Source organism: Equus quagga, chromosome 1, assembly GCF_021613505.1.
Source record: "Equus quagga isolate Etosha38 chromosome 1, UCLA_HA_Equagga_1.0, whole genome shotgun sequence".
Lineage (NCBI taxonomy): Eukaryota > Metazoa > Chordata > Mammalia > Perissodactyla > Equidae > Equus > Equus quagga.
The window spans coordinates 163,408,243-163,429,385 of NC_060267.1; the positions used below are offsets into that span (position 1 = coordinate 163,408,243).

General features: G+C 46.2%; 1 protein-coding gene across 1 annotated transcript in view; it reads left to right on the forward strand.

The window, feature by feature from the left end:
• The window catches only part of TBC1D5 (TBC1 domain family member 5), a 562,315-nt gene extending 541,784 nt beyond the window's left edge, over window positions 1–20,531 (forward strand). The window contains exons 21-23 of the mRNA XM_046674041.1: window positions 11,365–11,444; window positions 12,513–12,668; window positions 16,516–20,531. Coding sequence (XP_046529997.1) covers window positions 11,365–11,444; window positions 12,513–12,668; window positions 16,516–16,818 — 539 coding nt within the window. The 3' untranslated portion in view covers window positions 16,819–20,531. The remainder of the gene's footprint in view (window positions 1–11,364; window positions 11,445–12,512; window positions 12,669–16,515) is intronic.
• The last annotated feature ends 612 nt before the right edge of the window (window positions 20,532–21,143 follow it).

A 21,143-nucleotide genomic window follows, 5' to 3' on the forward strand; every position in this document is an offset into this window, starting at 1 on the left:
CAATTCCACTTCTGGGTACTCATCTGAAGAAAACCAAAACACTAACTTGAAAAGATACATGCACCCCCATATCCACTGTATTTACAATAGCCAAGACATGGAAACAGCCTAAATGTCCATCAATGGATGAATTGTTAAAGAAAACGTGGTGTGTGTGTGTGTGTATATATATGGATATTATTTACACAGTGGAATATTATTTAGCCATAAAAAAGAATGAAATCTTGCCATTTGCAACAACACAGATGGACCTCGAGGGCATTATGCTAAGTGAAATAAGTCAGAGAAAGACAAATACCATATGATCTCACTTATGTGTGAAATCTGAAAAGAAAAAAACCAAACTCATAGATCTAGAGAACAGATTAGAAATGGATGAAGGTGGTCAAAAGGTCCAAACTTCCAGTTATAAAATAAATAAGGCCTGGGCATGTAATGTACGGCATGGTAACAATAGTTAATAATACCATATTGCGTATTTGAAAGTTGCAAAGAGAGTAGATCTTAAAAGTTCTCATCGCGAGAAAAAAAATTTTTTGTAACTATGTAAGGTGACAGATGTTAACTAGAATTATTGTGGTGATCATTCCACCGTGTTTACAAATATTGAATCTTTATGTTGTACACCTGAAGCTAATATAATGCTATATGTCAGTTATACCTTAATTTTTAAAAAATAGAACTGAAATATCCGCTAGTAAGTTATTGATTATAATATAGTAATGCAATCTTTATAAAGTACTTTTTTATTTATTAACACAGGGAGATATTCATGATCTATTATTAAGTGAAAAAGCAAGTGGCAGAATAGTATACGTTTGATGTGAAAAAAACCATTAACAGTGGTTACCTGAATGAAAGAAGATTATAGAGGGACTTTCTAGGGACCCAATCTTCTGTGCTTGGAAAATGGAGGACCCTCACTGAGCATCTGTAGATGGCGGAAGAGCATGGAACTAGCACCTGGGGGCTGATCTTTACACTGCAGGCAGGAGTCAGCTGTAAGAGTGGCTGGAATGGTATCTGAGAAGGAGACAGCCTCATGGAGCATCAACCAGACAGAGGGTTGAAACCAGGCTCTGTCACTTCCTAGCTTAGCCTGCTTATGATTGTGTCTTCATATATAAAACAGAGATACAGTGTCTATCTTGCCAGTTTGTGGCCAAGATAATATATTTTTAAAGCCCAGCACAGCATGTGACCCAAATGGGTATTCAACACAAATCCTCTCCTCTTTCCCCTTAACTCTTAACTGTTCCTTCTCAGGGAGAGACTTATCCAGCCAGTGACCAGAGAGCTGGGTAGTGACTTGTGTAGTGCCCCACAACCAGTTCGGGGAAGAGCTGGGACCAATACCACATTCCCAGTACCTAACTGAATATTCCTTTATCAAATAATGCAAGAAGATGCTGGAATTTTGGATATGCTGATCCTAAGATTAGGTGTGTGAGCTCTCTGAGCAAGAATAGCTTTATCAGGACTGCATGATGCTCTGCACTCCTTGGCACGAGCACCCTGAGCTCCGTGTTTCCCTGGGCCACAGGCTGCTGAGATGGCCATGAGAACTGCCTGAGAAACTTTTTCTGGGAGTTATTTCTCTGTATCTTCTCTAATGTTAATTATTTTCACTAAATTCCTTTCATTTCAAGAGAATTCCATGTCACCCTGTATTTGCATCAGACATTGCAGTAATATCTTAAAATGTCAAGTACGGTTCAAGCCTTTTTTATAACTGATAGAACAAATATAGCGAAAATCTCCTCAGTTAAAAATTATATAAAAGCGTTTGTTCAAATGGTCCTTTAATTATAAAGGTAGTGAAGTTGACAGGTTAGCAGTATTACTTTATGGTTCTGGAACCCAAAACTGAAAGAGTTTGTTTTATCAAAACTCTACCAAAATTCTAATTTCATTGCCTCCAAATAATTGAATTATTTGAATTCAAAGAATTAGAGACAGAGATGGAAAATATGTGTTTTATTAAATCTAAACTTTTCCTGTCAACTTCAGAAGACTTTTTTCACGTGTTCATTTTTCTGTTGCTATAGTTACTCCCCTTCCTGTCTTCCTGACAGTTGAGTTGAAAGCCATTGACGGTATTAACCTCTGTGGCTGAGCTCAGGCTATTTTTGGATTTGCCATACTTCACATGTAATTGCACGTGAGTGAGCAGCTGGGCTGAGCTGCCAGCTGTTTACGGGGAGTATGAACTGCTCACTGTGCTGGCCTCTAATGTCCACACCTGACTGCTCCCACTGGCAGTATTTCCATTCATCTGTTTGGTGTTTAGACACTAGTTTCCAGCAGCTGGCCCTTTCATCGGTGGTTCATGCAAACAATGGGAGAGGTAAATGCAGTGAATTCAAGGGAAATTAGGTTTCCCGTGCTCTTATTGAGAGTACTGTAGCTCATAAGATCTTAAAATGTTAAAGACGTGGAAGCGCTGAAAGCCATCTCAGCTGTTCTTCATTTCACAGATGAGGACACCAAGGCCCAGGAAGGATGAGTGACACACAGCTGGCTAGTGCCAGGAATCCAGACCCAAATCCAGGCCTTGGCTTCTCTTTCACTAATTCTTCTAGTGAGGCCACACTTGAATCAGCACTTGGATTTCAGGTCTTCCGCTATTTTATTGCACACATCCTTACTTTGCACTTGTGATAATATTTATGCAAGAATTAGCTGTAAGAGGAGGCCAGTTTTGAAAATCAGTTTATTTGCCCCTGCAAGAACTTTATAAACCTGATTTTCTGATGTTTATGAAAACAGCTTTCAATGGATGTCTTTGGAAGTGTTCAATAAGGCAGTTAACTAATGACATTTGAAAAACAGAAGAAAAATGTGATTACTGGACAGCTTTCTCTCTGTCGACCACACTGTGATAAAAGCTTTTTGTGATTATTTTAAGACTTTTAAGTACTGCATTTAATTGTGGGTAGCATAGTCCTCTTTAGAAGGAAAAGATATACTTCACCTGAAGATCTTGTGAAAAATGCAGATTCTGATTCAGTGGGTCTGATGTAGGGCCTGAACTTCTGCATCCTAACAGCCCCCAGGTGACCTGATGTTACTAGCTGCTGGCTCCTTCGAGCAGCAGGTAACAAGAGAACTTAAAAATTATTTGGGCAAGGGGCTGGCCCCGTGGCCGAGTGGTTAAGTTCGCATGCTCCACTGCAGGCAGCCCAGTGTTTCGTTGGTTCGAATCCTGGGCGCGGACATGGCACTGCTCGTCAAACCACGCTGAGGCAGCGTCCCACATGCCACAACTAGAAGGACCCACAACGAAGAATATACAACTATGTACCGGGGGGCTTTGGGGAGAAACAGGAAAAAATAAAATCTTTTAAAAAAAATTATTTGGGCAAAATTCAATTAATGTGTTCATAACCCTATTAATATATTCAAAACCCCACACTTCAGGCACACGTGCAGCTAAACTCTGTGGGCAGAGAGCTCAACCTGCCCTGGCAGTCTGATGTGGCCTCCAGTCATCTGAAATTCAGTTCTTTTTTCAGCCTCCCTGAACTTGTTCTATTCTGGTGGAAGTCTTTGTCCCCCCTGGTTTTATTATCAGAAGACTTGACACAGTTGGTCAGCATCTTCCTTGTACCAACCCCATACCTATTTAGGAAAACTTAGCAAATTATACACTATCTTATCCTTTCCCAGGCTGAGATACCACAACTCTGATCACATGGCCTCAATACAGACTATCCATCTTTCATCATTTTGTTTTCCATTTTCTGGCTCTCTCCCATTTTCCCACATGCTTTTCTAGAGAAGGAACCCAAATTGAATATCCTTCCCTCTCTTTCTTTTTTTAAATATAATTCCCAAATCGTTCATCTTTCTTAAACTGTGTGACTGCATAGTCTGTCCTCACCCCTCCCTACCAGGCTGACTCTCCATGTCCTCTCACCCCAGCCCTTACCAGCTATTGGCCCAATAGGCAACAAACTTATCCAGCCCATCTCTGTGGAAACAGGCTTGCTGCCAGTTGCTGGAAAGCTCAAGGACTTTGTGGCCACCACAAGCATCTCATGCTGAGCTTGTGAGTAGGGGAAGGTGAAACCCAAGATAAGAAGGCTAATGTTCATTTTTAAATCCCAGCTTTACCAGTTAACTTCCACTAGATCCTCATGTCAGCAAACCTCTTATGGCCTGAGATTTACAAAAAATATATCCATCTTAAACCCAGTTCAAAGGTCTTATTTGACTAAATGATGTAATTTCAGGAGAGTCTTAGCCAAACTGCTCTCCTATCTCATTGCTCCCAAATGAAAGGGCATGATGGCAAAACCCCAGGATGTTTCCAATTAGTAAGGCCCTCGCTAGGTTTCTGCTTTCATTTTTAGAAGGACGTATTCTCACAAAAGCATCTAGTCATTACTGGAGCTTAGAGAGCTTTTAAGTGTAAATATATATATAAAGTCTCTTTTTCTGGTTGACCTTAAGGTGGCAGCCATATCAGAAATATGATGGATTTTACTTCCATGGCACTCTCTGGCTGTCAGGGTGGTAAATCCTAAGAGAACAATATGCCAAACAGTAGAGATCAGTAAACATTTGGAACTCTGTGCTATGCACACTCAGCTCACTTAAGAGAACTACTTATTGCCCCAAAGACTAATCTTAAGTGTAATACATATATTTGCTTAGTCTTACCCTTGGGTTTTCCTAAGTAATGCTCCTCTTCCAGTGCTGAGTGTAGGATCATCAGCCATTCCGGATGCAAAATAGGACCCTTATGATTTGCTTTTTGCTTTTTAAGAATGTACTCAGCACCAAGCACCTGACTTAGTACTTGGCTCTTAATAGACCATCAATGAATGTTATTTGCTTTCACCTGCCCCTACCTCTTCTTTTTTTTTTTTTAAAGATTTTATTTTTTTCCTTTTTCTCCCCAAAGCCCCCCAGTACATAGTTGTATATTCTTCGTTGTGGGTTCTTCTAGTTGTGGCATGTGGGACGCTGCCTCAGCGTGGTTTGATGAGCAGTGCCATGTCCGCGCCCAGGATTCAAACCAACGAAACACTGGGCCGCCTGCAGCGGAGCGCGCGAACTTAACCGCTCGGCCACGGGGCCAGCCCCTGCCCCTACCTCTTCTTAATGCAGGATCTGGTTGATCATGCTAGTATCTCTTAATTCTTCATCTGAGAAATATCTCATCTACATCGATTCTTCAGGAGATAAAAATCAGCCCTAATGCTGGCGTGCAGGTCATTGGTCATTTGGCCAGTATTTACTAAGTACCTGCTCTCTGAAGTAAAAAACAGGTTCTGGGAGAAGTAGGTTTGGGGTAGGGTGAGAATGTACCTCATTAGAAATACCTAAAGTGACACATAGCTTCACATGAAGCAAACTGAGGTCCTCCCAGAGCATCAGTGATCTCAGCAACATTGGCAGGGACAGGTGGGGTTCTAAAGTAAGAGGGACAGAGTGAACAGAGTACCACATTTGGATCCAAAAGACCTTGAGTCCAGGATTTGTCATGTAGAACTGTGCAGTTTCAGGAGACTTTCAGTCTTTAAGCCTCATCTATGAATTACAGTTCCAAGAGCCAAAGATGAAGTAGGAGGGAGTCCAACAACTGGACGGTTTCAGAGGGAAGACTATAAATAGGAAGCCGATGCTTGAACAGTTTTAAGGTGGACTTTGAAGAAAAGGAGGGATGTAGTGTTATAAGGAGAATAGGAGGTCCTTCTAGAAGGGGAATGGCATTTTCAGGGATTCAGAGAAATACACACCATGTATTATTAAAGGGTGAATTTGACGCCTACAGTCTTCTCCTAAACCTGCCTTCTCCCAAGATCTGGACAACTATGGCACACACTCTGAGCCGAAACCCCTTTGCCAGCGGCCCAGCCAAAGCCAACAGTAACAAGTACAGGTCTGTCCCACTCCTTAACTAATGGCCACCTCTTCAACTGCTGCCACTTTGGGCATACATATGACCTTATGTCAGCCCTACATGTGACCCCTCTATTTTGTAACAGCCTGCATATTTCCCCTTTGGAGTCTGGGACAGTCCCTTGTGTGAGATTGTCAGAGGTCAGGGTAATTAAATCTCTGTCAGAGGTGAGAGGTCCTCAGAGAGCAGAATTCCCTTATCTGGGTATTTAAGGTACTGGAGAAGGAAAAAAAGATGTACTAAGCTAAGCTATAGTAACAGGAAGGCAGTATGCTAGAAGTGGACTGCTTTGATTATTTTATCTAATCTCTCCAACAACCCTGTGAGATGGGTATTACCCCCATCTTACCAATGGGTTTAGTGACACACAGATCACAGCCCAAGGTCTTCAAAGTCCAAGCTGTTTGATGCTAGTGCCAGTGGTCCAGAAAGGTCTGATAGAAAAGATTGGGCAGTCAGTTTTGCATATAGGTGACTTCCTGTTGCTGGCTGACCTCACTTAGGTCAGTTCCACCACCAAATAAAGGGCACTGTCATCTCAAGGCAGTCGAGTTAGTGCCAAGACCCCATCCTGGGCCTTTTCATGGCTCTAGCCCCTCCATCAGTGCCATATACATAGAGGGCTCAGGAGTCCAGATGATCTGGAATCTAATCCTGGTTCCACCACTTTCCAGTTATGAGACCTCAAATAACACACACGGCATTTCTGAGCCCAGCTCTCTTTTCTGTAATAGAATGGTGGGCCTCATCTAGAACCGTTGGCGGTATTGTCAGATGAGGTAATGTGGCCACGTAGAAATGAAAGCTACCAGGGCCTGAGCTTCTGGTGCACTAGGTGAATCTCCCCCCGTGTATGTATTCCTCACGTTAATCCTGTGAGGAAGGTTCTCTTACTACCCCGAGGTACAAAGAAGTTAAGTAACTTGTCCGCTTCCACCTCCTCTGTCTAGATGTTGGTTCTGCTTTTGTCCCCTTTCTGCTGCCCTTCTTGATGAATATAGGCTTACGTTACCTTCTGTACCAGCCGTTTCAATGAAAACTTTTTTTCAAGCATTGAAGAAAATAAGGGTTTTAAGAAATTGAAAAAGTAGTTTGTGTGCCATTTCCATTACCCTCAGAGTTAGAGATCTATTTTTGTGGCATTGACATTTCATGAAAAATAGTGGAGTCACCATGAGATTGTTATCTTGATAAGATTTTTGTATACTTTCCATAGAAGTGCTTAGTTCTGTGAGGTGTTCCCCATGAGTTTCAGCGCTCTAACAGTTATAATATATGATACTTACATAGAAAGAGATTACAAAGAACGTAACCTTCCTCCTACACAGAAACAAAAAGAAAGACCCTTTATGTCGTAATTTATTCTACCTCTCACTGTGAGGAAAAATAGGCATTACATTGGAATTTAAACATTTCACATTTCTGCCTTTAATATTTTAAGGCATGAAAAGGCATTATTATGTTTTTCTATTTTTGCATGCAGGTACAACTTACTTAAAGCTGCAGGTTTGTTACTAAGAGATTATATATTAGTATATATTAGTAGAATGTTCGTTAATGCTACCTTAAACGAATATATAGTAGAACCATTTAGGCAAAGGATTTACATGGTCAGTACTTTGTTAGTAAAATGAAAATTTTTGTATTCAAAACGTTTAGCAGCCTCTGAAGGTGCCATTTTATTTTAATTAGGATTTCTATACCCTCAATTTCTTAGAGTGAGACTAGTCAGCTTAGTTGATTATGGCAGAGGCTTATCCTTAAAATTAAGTGAACATTTTATGTTTAGGTGGGTTTTCAGGGGAGAAGGTCCAGTTTTTCATCAGATTCTAAAAGGTTATGTTTGAGTCTGTCCACAAACTGAGGCTGCAGAATTGCCGGGAGAGGGTCCGCCGCGATGACCCTAAGGCTCTGGGCTCTTCTCCCTCCCCAGCTGGGCCCTTGGCTGCCCACGGTGCACAGCAGGCCAGAGCCAGCCTGGGACTGGAGATCATGTTGTGCGAGCAGGAGAGGATTGGTGGGACTCCTTGGTCCCCTTTCGTTAGAGGATTTCCCTCCTGGATAACGGGTAGTTTGGTTGCTGTGCTGAGTCGAATAAGGTTCTCCCTAAATTCGTGTCCACCCAGAGCCTGTGAGTGTGACCTATTTGGAAATAGGGTCTTTACAGATATAATCAAGTTGGGCTGAGGTCATCCTGGATTAGGGTAGGCTGTAATCCAGTGATTGGTGTCCTTATAAAAAGAGGGAAATTTGGACAGAGACACACAGGGAGAGTGCCATGTGACAGTAGAGGGAAAGCCAGGGATTGCGGACAACTGCCCGAAGCTGGGAAGAGGCGAGGAAGAATGCTTCCCTAGAACCCTCAGGGAGCGTGGCCTGCCAACCTTGCCTTTGGACTGAGAACCTCCAGAACTGAGGATGAGTTTCTGTTGTTTTAAACTATCTAGTTTATAGTACTTTGAAACTAATACAGCTGCTAATAACATAAACCCAAAAAACAAAATAAACAAATCAGGAGGTTATTTCTTGTTTTAAATAAAAGAAGCCCAGAGGTAGGCAGTCCAAGCAGGTATGGCAGCTCCATGATGTACCCAGTACCCCAGGCTGCTTCTGGCTTTCTGCCCACAGGCCTTAAGCTGTGATCCTCATGCACGTGTTTGCAAGTTGACTTGTGGACCTCCTGCCAGCGTTTCAGGCAGCAAAAATGGGGAGAGTAAAGGCACAAACTGAGTCAGTCCCCCTGAGGAGCTTTCCAGAAGCTCCATGCAGGGACTTCTCTTGCACCTCATTGGCCAGAGCTGTGTCACATGACCAACCTTGGCTACAAGGGAAGATGCACACAGTCCTGCCCTGAATAAAATCTGTGACGTGTTGGTGAGGAAGGAGTGGAGGGTAGAGTTGGGGTAGCCCACCAGCAGCTCTGCCACCTCTTTCGACCAGTGCAATAGAGAGGATCTAGGCTTGGTGGCTGCTCACACTCTTATCAAGAGGGAGTACATGGGGGGATGTGGCCTGTACAACACGGAGCATCATTCTGCCTTAGGCCTGTAATGAAAGACGAGAGGTTTCTCTTGTTCCATCTTCCCAGTATACTCATACCTTCTGCCTTCATCAGCACGCCCCTTTCAGCCTCCGCCTGCAAGCACCACCACCACCACCACTCCTGAGTATATGGGTTTGTGGCAGACTCACAGCAAAACAGGGCATCCAAGAGAAGGTGGCCAGGGCTTCCTGGTTCATGGGACTTTCAGGCAACATGGCCAGTTAGGTTTTGTAAGATCTCAGGTATACACTGGTACTTCTGTAGTGGGACAGTAATTCTATGTGCCTGAACTCAGGTGTACGGAAGTCGTGCTGTGAAGTTCTGTTCCCACCAGTGGCAGTCCAAGGCTTAAACTTGCCAATTAAAGGCAACTCGGTCTCTTACAGGCCAACTGTCTCAACTGAGCAAATGCCCCCAGATAGAGTTTCTCCACTCTGTCTCTTCCCGCCGCCAGCATGGTGTCAGAGTTCTGGGCTGGCTTACATGGCTCTGTGGTGTTTGAGGAAGGGCCTCTGAGTGCCCTCTGGGTCTTTACTGGCCTCTAAGGAGAGCTCTGTTCCTGCCTATTCCTGGGCCTCTCCCCACTGCAGCCTCTGACTGCCCTGTAGGTCTGCAACCTATGACCCTAAAGGCCTTTGGTTTTGCTGCTGCTGACCATGGGTCTCACCATTACACTGGGGCAGGAACCGCGCAATTTGGACAAATCCTTTTGCTTCAGGATATGTTCCACAGCAGACCATCAGGGGCAGCAGGAGATGAAGACCCAGTCAGGGCAGCAGGAAACATCATGTTTGGTTTCTGCCCATTGCCTCTTCTCCTGGCCCCCCAATGTGCTGAGTGTGGCCTCCAGGGGCCTCCTCTCCGGTAGTTCCTTGGACCGAAGAAACCCCCCCTGCTTCCTCCACATGTCTTGGCGCTCCTGCATCCATTGGCTAAACTTCATCTCATGGTGTGGGGGCTGGCCCCTGCTGCCCCTGCTTACCCAGCAGGAGCTGGGGAATCCGCCCCACCGCGCAGCTCAGCAGGCAGAACCAACCACCCTTCCCAACTGCCCAGCCACTGTGCACCCTGCTGCTCCGGCAACCCTCAGGCCCTCAGAGCTCTGCTTTCCAGCCATAGCAGTCATAAAAACCAAAGTAACCCTCTGCAGTCCTCTACAAGACCTACAGAACTGTTTCTTGTCAGTTTTCTGCAGTTGATTGTTGTTAATGTCTTGTTGAGTGGATTTTGTGTTGTTTTTTTGTTGAGAGAGAACAAATTGTTACAGGCTTTTAAGGAAACCAAAAACGTTAGCCGTCTAATTATATCTATTATTCCATTCCCATTCATCTTGCTTTCTTGTTTTGGAGCAGGCCTTTCTGATAGCCAGAAACTACAGTCACATTTTCTGAATAAGTAAAAGCTGCTGTTTCCTGCTGCAGTGTGGAAGAGGACCTGTCAGCCTGGTTTATAGGCTTATTCAGACTGCAGGTTCTAATAAATAGTCAGGCTGGCCTCGTGTTGATGGTGTCAGTCTTCGCCTTGCCCCTTACTGGAAATACCTTCTGAAAGTATTTAGAATAGCAGTGTTTTGAAATGCAAGTTGCAAGAGTATTTTTCCATGTTTGTTCATTGTCAGTAAGTCAGTCAGTCAGTCAGTAAATACTTATTGTGTGTCTGGTGGCAGCCTGTAGTGCCATGAGTTTGTCCTTTTATTCTTGCCACTGTGTTGAATCGACAACATGCTTTACCATTTAATTCCTTAAAGACGGTGTCTTTATTAATTTCTGTCACCTAGGAGGAACAGGTCCTGAGAGAGAGAGGTGAGTTAACATGAGTGAACCGGGAGGCAGTGTAGGAAGCCCAGGCCAAAACGCTTCCTCCTAGAGGTTAGATGAATGTTCTAGGCTGTTCACCACGTGGTAGGTCAGCAAAAGGTGCCCTGGTCTGTCTGTGAAAGTGCAGACACATCTGTCGTTCTAAGAATGCATTCATGTAATGTTGGTGGCAAGGCTGTGCGTGCCAGGCTCAGTGCTCCCCTCGGCTCTGCCTGGCACTTCCCCATCCGCATTTTGTCAGAGCATCCTCAGTGGGAATAGTTGCTGAGAAATTTGGCAGAAAAATTCTCAAGTTTGTCTGAAGCTGTGGTGTGGCAGCAGATAAGTTATACTCAGAGCATTAGTTATAAAATGTCATTGTAGAGGTACAGACTTCCAGTTATAAAATATGTCATCACAGGTATGTGATATATGGCATAGGGCATATAGTCAATAATATTGTAATAACTCTGTATGGTGACAGATAGTAACTAGACTTATCATGGTGATCATTTCATAATGTGTATAAATATTGAATCGCTGTGTTGGACACAACTAACATGATATTGTCAACTATACTTCAATTTTAAAAAATATCCTTGTTCTATTTTTAGTGAACATTCAAGATGTAATTTTACAAGAAAATTTGGAAAAAGAAGATCAAATTCTGGTTTCCCTGGCAGGATTAAAACAGGTATGTCCATTGATCTGACTTGGTGTCCCACAGGCTACCCTTTTAGTGCCTGTTGGGAGGGCACCCTGGGGCATGGAGTACCGCAGGATCAGAGCCAGTGTCCCCCCAGTGCCTCGTTGTCCCAGACAGAACCCCACCCAAATCTTCAGCTCCTTCTGCCCCTTGTTCCTTCTAGTGATTGTGTCTGACTAGCTTGCAGCCTCAACTGGTTTTCCATTTCCCACCCCTGCCTCTTCCTCTTACTAAGCCCATTCTCTTTGTTCCTCACTTAAAGCTGGTGTGGTATGGTCCAGCATCACATCCAGTCATCCAGCCATGAATGCACAAATGTCCTTGGAGCACAAGTCTTAATCACTACCTGCAGCAGGCCTCCGGCCCTCAAGGGCCACATTTATTCAACCTCTGAAGCGCTAGAGGGAATGTAAATGTCAGCAAAAAGAGAGTGCCGCTCTCAAATGTCCTCCTGTGTTATTAACAGCTCAGCTGCAGCGGAGCCGCTGGGGTAGCCAAGGGCTGTTCCGTGGGGCTGGGTGTGCAGCCAAATGGTGCTTCCAGCTTTAAGATAACTGCCAGGGGTGCGGCACCCATGCCCGACCCAGTGAGAACCTGGCCATTAAGACTCTGAAACTTTGGGGCTGGCCCCGTGGCCGAGTGGTTAAGTTCACGCGCTCCGCTGCAGGCGGCCCAGTGTTTCGTTGGTTCGAATCCTGGGCGCGGACATGGCACTGCTCATCAGACCACGCTGAGGCAGCGTCCCACATGCCACAACTAGAAGGACCCACAACGAAGAATACACAACTATGTACTGGGGGGCTTTGGGGAGAAAAAGGAAAAAATAAAATCTTTAAAAAAAAAAAAAAAAAGACTCTGAAACTTTCCTTGGTCGTTAGTAAGTCAATGACTTTATAGAGTTGGATTTTTTAAAATTTCTTTCTTAGAGTAATATATTCATATCCGTACTATTAAAAACTGGTCAATGACAAGTCTAGTTTAAATGTATTAGAGTTTCGCTAGCATTTAAAAACCAACTCATTCGTCTTTTGTATTTATTTTCTTCTTTGAAAATAGATCAAAGACATTCTGAAAGGTTCTCTGCGTTTCAACCAGAGCCAGCTGGAAGCGGAGGAGAACGAGCAGATCACCATCTCAGACGACCACTACTGCTCCAGCGGCCAGGGCCACGGCCAGGGCCAGGGTGACCAAATGCCTGGGGCCGCCAAGCAGGTACAGGAGCTCTGATGAACAGCGTCACATTAACTTAATGGGGCGCATTCACAGTAGTTCTTCAAAGCTGTGAATAACAAAACCTTACCAAAGCTGCTTGAAATTACTATGTGTGAAGTTCAGCTGTGAAATAACAAGTGGCCTGAGCCGGGGATGGTGCATATAACTGTGCAGATTGGTTACCTCGATGCCTTAGGGGGTGCCATTCACAATAATAATTAGACTGGGGTCTCCTAGAGTTGTGCAGTGCACAACCTACACACCTACATGTAGTAGTTTTGGCCTGAACCTCCTGCCAGTCCCATTGTGTCGCCTTAGAAAGCCTGATCTCTGCCTCTGTTATTGGTCATTTGCCTCCCGCTGATGCCTCCATTCCTCTTTAGCACAGGAAGTACTGTCCGTGCTTTCCTAATGCTGTCTGGAGTGTATTTTGCTTGGTTAGAACCTTTTTTACCTTCAAGGGGAAAGACTTCTCATTAACGTCCATCCTCTAAGGCAGAGAGGTCAGCAAACTTTTTCTGTAAAGGGCCAGATAGTAACTGTTGTAGGATTTTCAGGCCACATATGGTCTCTGTCACATATTTGTTTTTGTATTTGTTGTTTTTGTTTGTCCCTTTCTTTTTACACCCCTTTAAAAATGTGTAAGCCGTTCTCATCTTTGGCCCAGGGGCCGGAGTTTGCTCACCCCTGTTCTCAGCTGTTGACGCTGTGTATAATTTATTCTAACATAGAATCACAGAATTTTCCAGTTAGAAAGGATCTAAGGAACTCCTCATGCACTTGGTCCCGCCTGCTCGCTTACCAGGGTGGAAACGAAGGCCAGAGAGGTGCATGGGCTCAGTGGACGTTATGTTTTCAGAGCCCAGGTCCCAATCCAGTAAGCTCCAGCTGCACCATGCCACCTCTCTAGACATTATCTGATTGGACTAAAAATTCCTAATAATACTCTTTTTAAATGGCTTACAGTTTCATCTTGAAAAATGAACATTAGCAAAATCTCATCTAAGCCACTTTCTCAAAAACTACCATCCAGATGCTTGTAAATTATTTAATTTTTATGACTTTAAGAAAGAAAAACGACATTTTAGAATGGAAGCATTTTCAGTTTGAAGAGTACGGGGAGCCCTGTGTGGTTAATTTCATCCACCTTTAAAGGGAAGTTTTCACAGAGTATTTTGAGTCTGCATTTTTAGCCACATGAAAACCACAATAACATTGCAAGTTTAATTTGATTAGTTCCTCCAAATTCTCTTTCCCCACACAGATGTTTAATTTTTCAATAGTCATTATTTGTTTAAATATTATTGAGCTTAGGCTCACCACCCCCCCAACCTTTTTTTTTTTTTTTTTTTTTTTTTGCCTGAGGAAGATTCACCCTGAGCTAACATGTAACCTTTCCATCATCATAGAAGATTTCTGTTGAACGCACTGGTCTATAGTTGGGCTCACCTGCTTCCACCATGGTCCTAAACTCAAACTAAGAAACAAGGCAGAGTGGGGGGTGTATATTGTGGTGGTCCTGGCCAGTTTTAGGCAGGACTGACAGGTTGAAAAACCTTTTTAATTGTGCATTACATGCCTGTATTTGTCAAAAAGAGAGGATTTACCTAGGAATTTACAAAGTTTCTGTAAATGATATAAACGGCACCAGGTAACAGCTAAGACTGCTATGGAAACCCAGAAAGAAGGCATCTTTGTGTCTGGAAGAGTTCTAGGTGGGAGTCCAGAAGAGTGGGGTCTTTTAATTTGCTTTGTGACATTGGCCAAGCCACCAGGCTTCCAGTCTGGGCTTTATTTTTTGATATAAAGATGGGGGAATAATAAAAGAAGCTGGTTTCTGAGGCCCTGTCCACTCTAATGTGCTTTGTCTAAGCCCATCCATGGGAAATACCTGGGAATTGGGGGCTTGGGAGGGATGTTATGCACAATTTATAACTTGACTTCACTACTTTTCCAGAGACGCTCCAGATAATTAGTGATGGCAGGAACTATCTTTACTTCCAGGCTCAGGTTTTGTAAGGTATCTCTCCTCTTCAGAGTCTTGCTAACGTCTTCACTGTGAGCTGAAGGAGAGTAGGGGATCATGGTATTTCCGTAGTAAGACACCACTCTAAAAATAGCACCCACTGTACATGCCCATTTTATTTTCAACCTAAGATAAGTTCTACCAAGCAGCGTTCCAGCCGTAGACCCCGTGTGGGCTGAGAGGTCAAGGTTTTCAGTTTACAATGCAGGACGACAGTCATGTGAACCAAGTGTCCACTCTTTGGGGCTAGGAGGTCAAAGTGAGGTCCCAGGCAGCCTTACGTGCATCTCATGTGTATATGTGTGGGAAGATAGGCCCCACTCAGACGTCCTTTCTCACCTCCCCAGGGGCAACACAGCCCTGACCAGATGCACCTTACAGAAAGACAGCAAAGGGGAGGAAAAAAGGCAGTCTTGCTCTCCCAAACTGCCCTAACCATTTGTGATCACCTCCCCTTCTAACAGAGGGCCGTGTGTTGTGTATCTCTTCGGTTTTGTAAGAATTAATGTGTTGATAGAATGTAAACAGCTTTAAAACTTGAGATGAAGAGCCTCAAGGCCTGTTGTTTCAGCACTGTGATATTAAAAGCAGATTCTATTTCTGTTCTCCAATTAAATATCTTAAAGGTAGACGAATTGTCAGAGGGTGGAGGCACCTAAGCCATTATTTAGTCACCCACCCCCCATCACCAAGGAGAACATACGATTCAGAGAGGGGCCTGTCAGTCAGGCCCAGATGTCCCTTAGAAGTGTTGCCAACTACCTGTCCAGGCTCTGCCCACAGCCCACAGGTGACCTTGGCCATACCAGTCTGGAGGTCAGAGGACCCAGGGGGCACTTCTAGCCAAGAGGCTCGGTGTATCTCAGCGTCAGACCCTGCACCTGTCCCACCCAAGCCATGGGGAGAGGAGGCAGGAAGAGTGGGGAGGGAGCCAGTAGGGCACAACCCTGGCTTACATCAGCGCTGGGGACGGTGCTCTTCCTGCCAGGCTGGTGTTGGGACATCTTTGGTCGGATTATGGCTTCACTTCCATCGCAGGAGAGGCAGGAGCTTCCCTGGTCTTGACCCAAAACCTTTACTGGTTCATAGATGTCAGTTTCTTTAGTTAAAAACAAAACCCTACTCCTAATTGCTTAGAACGAAAGGAAAATAGTTGCAGAGAAAAGCAATTCTGTCCCTGTACTTTTTGCCATGTACTTTGCAATGATCATTCCTGGTTTTCGTGTTTGTAGAACCTACCAGTTACTGCCTCTGTCCCGGGGGACCCGCAAGTGCATACCCAGGATGAGCTAGCTGTGAGTTACAGATGAGATGAAATATACTAGGCCCTGCTAAAGCTGTCTTGTAGGCAAGTAGCAAAATCACTGTGGGTACGGGGCTTCCATTAGGGAGCGGTCCTATGGAATTCACATCACGCACATCATCTCCTTGCGTGGCGACCACACACTGTCCTCAGCCCCATTTCACAGAGGAGAGTTCTAGCAAGGAGGAGGAGTGCTTTGCACAGCAGGGTGCCACACGAAGCTGATAGGGATTATGTCTGCAGCCTGCTGGCCAGCTCCTGAGCAGGCCTCTCTCAACAACTGCCCAAGCGGGAGGTTTGCTTTGTTCCCTGGGAAGCCAGTGTGCAGCTTCAGGGGGGCTGGCCCTGCACCACCGGGAAGCACTTGGGCTTCAGGGAAGCAGGGCCAAACACCGCGTCTTTCCAAGGAAGAGCTCAGGGTTGAGGTGGCCTAGATTTCCATGGCGCGCTCCCCAGCCCACAGGGCCTCTCGCTGGCTTCCTCTCTCATCCTCCTGTCCTTCTGATTGTACCTCACAGGCCTCTTCAGAAGTGCCAGGGTGCGCAGACAGAGGGAGCTCAGATGACTTCATCCTGGTTTCCAAAGAAGACGAGGGAGGCAGCGCCAGGGCATCCTTCTCGGGCCAGGCCCAGCCTCTTCGCACCCTCAGAAGCACATCTGGGAAAAGCGAGGCCCTGGCCCGCTCCCCCCTGGTGTTCTCCGACCCACTGATGGGCCCAGCCTCCGCTTCCTCCAGCAATCCGAGCTCCAGCCCCGACGACGACAGCAGCAGCCACAGCAAGGACTCTGGCTTCACTATCGTGAGCCCCCTGGACATCTAACCACCGTGCCCCAGGCCTGCCTCACGGGGACCCCGCCATCTGCCTCAGCAGCCCCAAGGCCAGGCTGAGGCTCCCCCAGTGGAGACCCCTCTGAAACCAACACTTCTTCCCCAGCATGCATGTGACATTGGTGCAGCCCACTGGAACCCTTTAGAGGGAAGCAAATCGGGCCCCAGAGCTCACAGACTGATGTTCACCTGCAGACGCGGCTTTCGGGGCCCAACCCAGCCCCGCCCACCGTGCCTGCGGTAGAGCCAGGTTGAGTACCCAGTGTCACACTCACCGTCGAGAAGGACCAAACCACAAAGTAGAATCACTTTCCCTCTGTCCTCTCCTCCCCACCTAAATAGGTGCAGCAACTCCATGACTTATATCTAGAGGAAGGAAGAAGAGTTGGTTTCAAATCTTCCCTCCCTCAGAAGATCGGGCAGAGGAAAAGAGATATCAGGAAAGCTGCTCTGTGGAAATCCCTCTCTCAGCCTGTTCCCTTCCTCTCTTGGGAAGCCATACGGCAGAGCCAAGTGCAACAGAATGGACTAGAACTAGTGGATTCCAGGGCTGGAAAGAACCCATTACTGGCCTCAGAAAGTTACAGTGATCTTCAGAAACAGGGTCTAAACTTAGGATCGTATTTTGGTGTGATGTGGTTTAGATCGTTTCATTTGCTAAAGAGTCCATTTCCAAACCTCAGGCCAGATGGACTGTGGTCACTGCTGTCCCTCCTTAAACAATTGCATTGCACCTTTTAGAAGCTTTCACAGCCAGAAAACAGGTCACTTTAAGCCAATCTTTGCTGCACTGATTTCAAAAGTTGTAAGAATGTTACTTCCTTGAACTGGAAATTATGACCCTGACTTTGTGGGATAAACACCTTTCAGACAGTCGATTTTGGGAAAGTTTCTGTAGTTTTGGGGCTGTATTCACCTGTCAACTTAGAAGTAAAGGGAAAAGCCCAAGCTCATTCCCATCCAGAGTCAGGATCTCCCATTGGCCTTAAGGTAACAGCAACCGGGAATTAGACCTGGAGTCCCTCCTGGGGAGCAGGGCTTCCTAGAGAACATTCCGGGTGCCAGGAGGATGCAGGATTTCTGCACAGCCCTTCCCTTGCTGGGAGCCAAGTGTAGGAGCAACAGGCCTGGGCCCCATCGTGCGTCCTAGGCGCCATGCCAGGGCAGGCCCAGGTCTGATGTGCCAGTGTCGTCCTGCGTTCCAGTACACAATAGGGGTGTCCCCTTGTCACTTGTAACTTAGGGAACCGTCATGAACATGGAGCGTTGCCTGAGCTGTTTCTCTCCTTAGGAGAAGAGCCCTGAAAAGGACACTTTTCCTCTCCTTTGCCTGAGCAGGAATTCTAACAGGAGAGACACGGTACCCACTTCACCTCATCAGGGAGCAGGCTCCCTCTCCCTGGGCTGCCGGGTTCTTTGGGCTTCTCCTCGGAGGGCGGCGAGGGCTTTGGGCGGTGGAAGCTTTTGTGGCAACAAGTGGAAAGCTAAGTATGAAGGAACAGACACTGTTTACGTCCCTCCCAGTGCTAACCATGTATTTTTCTATAGACAAATGTGGTCACGACATGATTTCCCACTTGCTCTCCAGGATGACTCGAGACTCAGCTACTGCAGGGAGGGTTCTAATGAGCTCTGCAGTTTGTTCTTGAACTCTAGCAGGGAAATCTCCTCCTGACACATCAGCATGTAAGCTGAGTAACAGTCACTCTGGTTTTGCTCAGATGACGGGGTTGGTTGGCTTTCCACAATTATTGAGAGAGACACTGATTAGTTCTCTGGCTCTGACTCTGAGCTCAGCACCCTCTGGGCAGGGGAGTTGCTGAGTAAGTTGCTGCCGAGTATATGTCCCCTTGATGACACTTCCTAGGCTCCCAAGGTTCCCATAAAGTGAGTGGCCTTGCAGCTGCACAGGGGTAGCCATTACTTTCTCTCAAAGGACCTGGCCTGGGAAGGTGCTGGTGTTTCCGTTCTAAAGTAAGAAGTGTGGACCTGTCCTTGCTGGGGCTCCAGGACAGAGACTGGAAAGGGCCATGAGCTGACGGTCCCCTGGCTGCTGGGCCACAGTCATCTGCTCACTTTCAGCATTTCCTTGGCCCTGAGAGCTAGAGTCTATGAAAGCCAAGTGTCACCGGCCACACAGCCCAGACACGCACCACACCAGCCAGGCGCCAGGCTCGTTCCCTCAGTTGGCTGAGTGTTTAACGGTCACAGAAAACTCCCAGCCCTGCACGCACGTGCGGGTGCGGCCTCCATGCTGTGCTTCCGTGTTGGGGCCACGTGCGGAGCAGGGAGGTCACTCAGAGGGTGGCCCCCGACAAGCCGTTCCCTCCTCGGAGGAAAGAAACACACGAGTGGAGTGGGGTGCGGGCAATGCCACCCTCAAATTCCCAAAGGTTCATGAGGTTCAAGAATTGTGTTACTGTCTTATCTTTTTTAAGTGACTTGTTTTTATTCTTCATAGTGGAGCATTGTTTGCATTTTTCTTAGTTACAGTGCTATCAAAGAATATATGTTCCTTCCTTTTTTATTATTTTATCAGGTACTTGTGTTTAATTGCATATTTTTTAAATCCTGAATATATGAAACCTTTTTATTTTCGTTAGCAAATGTGGTAATCAGTGGAACCCTCTCATGTTTTGATTATTGCAGTTAAATATATTTTATATACATAAAGCTTAGATTAATTCTCATTGTCATCTGCTTTTTTATACATGTCCCTGTGTTTCATGCATTCCTCTCTGATCAGTTTGGAAATTTAGGTTAAAATTTATCTCTGTACATTACATATGGGAGTTACAGAGGAGAGAATGAAAGTCACTGTGACTTTGCCTTACTTAGTCTGTATGCCAGGGGGTCATATGACACTTTCAGCATTTCCCTGTGCTGGCTTACTCTTCCAGAGATGACCTCCTGCTGATGCTCACTGCAATCTGGGAAGAAATGCTATCGCTGCAGAGTGGACAGGACCATGGGGAAGCCACGCCCCTGCACTGGCCTTAGCGCCTGACGAGCGCAGTCTCGCTTCAGTCACTGGGGGTTGATGGCCTGCCATTAGTGAGAACGTTGCTCTGCTGTGTCGGAGACAACAAACAAATACAGAACTGTGTGACAGTTATGTTGTCTCCTAAGGATTACCTGCCAGAGCTGACGCCAATTTATCATTTTTCTTTTATGGTTTCTTTAAGCAGCTGCCCCCAGGGGTCATTACAGAACAAGAGTGTGTATGGAGGACTTACATCCCCGCGCTCTGAGTGGCTGTCCTGTGGAGCCCACGGCCATCCCAGCCCTCCTGCCCTGCAGATGCACACCTGGCCCCTGCGCCCCGGGTGTCCAGTGCAAGGGCGCAGGGGGTCGGGGGGTAGGATGAGTTGCAGACAGCAGCTGGCCAGCCAGGCTTCCTGCTCATGGGCCCAAACTGCTTCCTCAGTGTTACTTTCAAAAGCTCTCTTTTTATAGTGTTGAAAGAAATATAAAGTTCCTGTGAGCAGGCTTGAGACCACTTTGATGTAAAAGTTGTCATAATCATCTTCTCACAGTGGCACAGTTCATTTGATTTACCAGATACTCCGTTGTGCCATGTATCTCCTGTTGCTTTTTTCTCATTATCTTTATGCTGTAACTCATATTGATTTAAGAAATGACTTATCCTTTTGGCAAAGTGATCCCATTCAATATGGTTATAATAAAAGACTAATGTCAAACTGAGAATGTCGCTTAACTTGTTCCACGCCAGAGTTTGGGGCCCAAGGTGCTGACTAGGCCTGACCCAGCACAGCCGCATCCAGTGCAGGGCCAGGCAGGGCGTGCCTGGTGGGCGGTGCCCCCAGCCCGGCTTCACTCACACTGCTGCACGGAGCAGTTGGGACCTAGGCCTGACCCAGGGCCCTCACCTAGCTCGACCATTCCCTTCCTCTCCTGTTTGGGCAAGTTGCTTAACGTCTGGGGCCTCAGTTTCCTTATCTGCAAACCGGGGCTAGTAGTAGCCACCTACCCGGCGGGGTGTGGAGAGGCTCCAACAGGACAACACACGTAAAGCACTTAGAGCAGAGCCTGACGCCTGCGGAAAGGCAGGACAGTTTCCAAGGTGACGCTTCCTTCTGAAGGAGCCACTGGAGGTCACGTAGTCCCACCCCTTCCGTGGACAGCCCGCACCCCAGCAGCTTCCCAGAGGCCTGGCCATCTGCTCCGGGGGCCGCATCAACCCCAGGGGCCCACCTGAGGCAGCCCTGCTCAGCCTGCTGGTCCCAGAGGCCATTTGGGGGTGGCCCCAAAGGCTTGCCACCTGCTCCCCACTATCTCCCCTCAGCACCAAGTTTG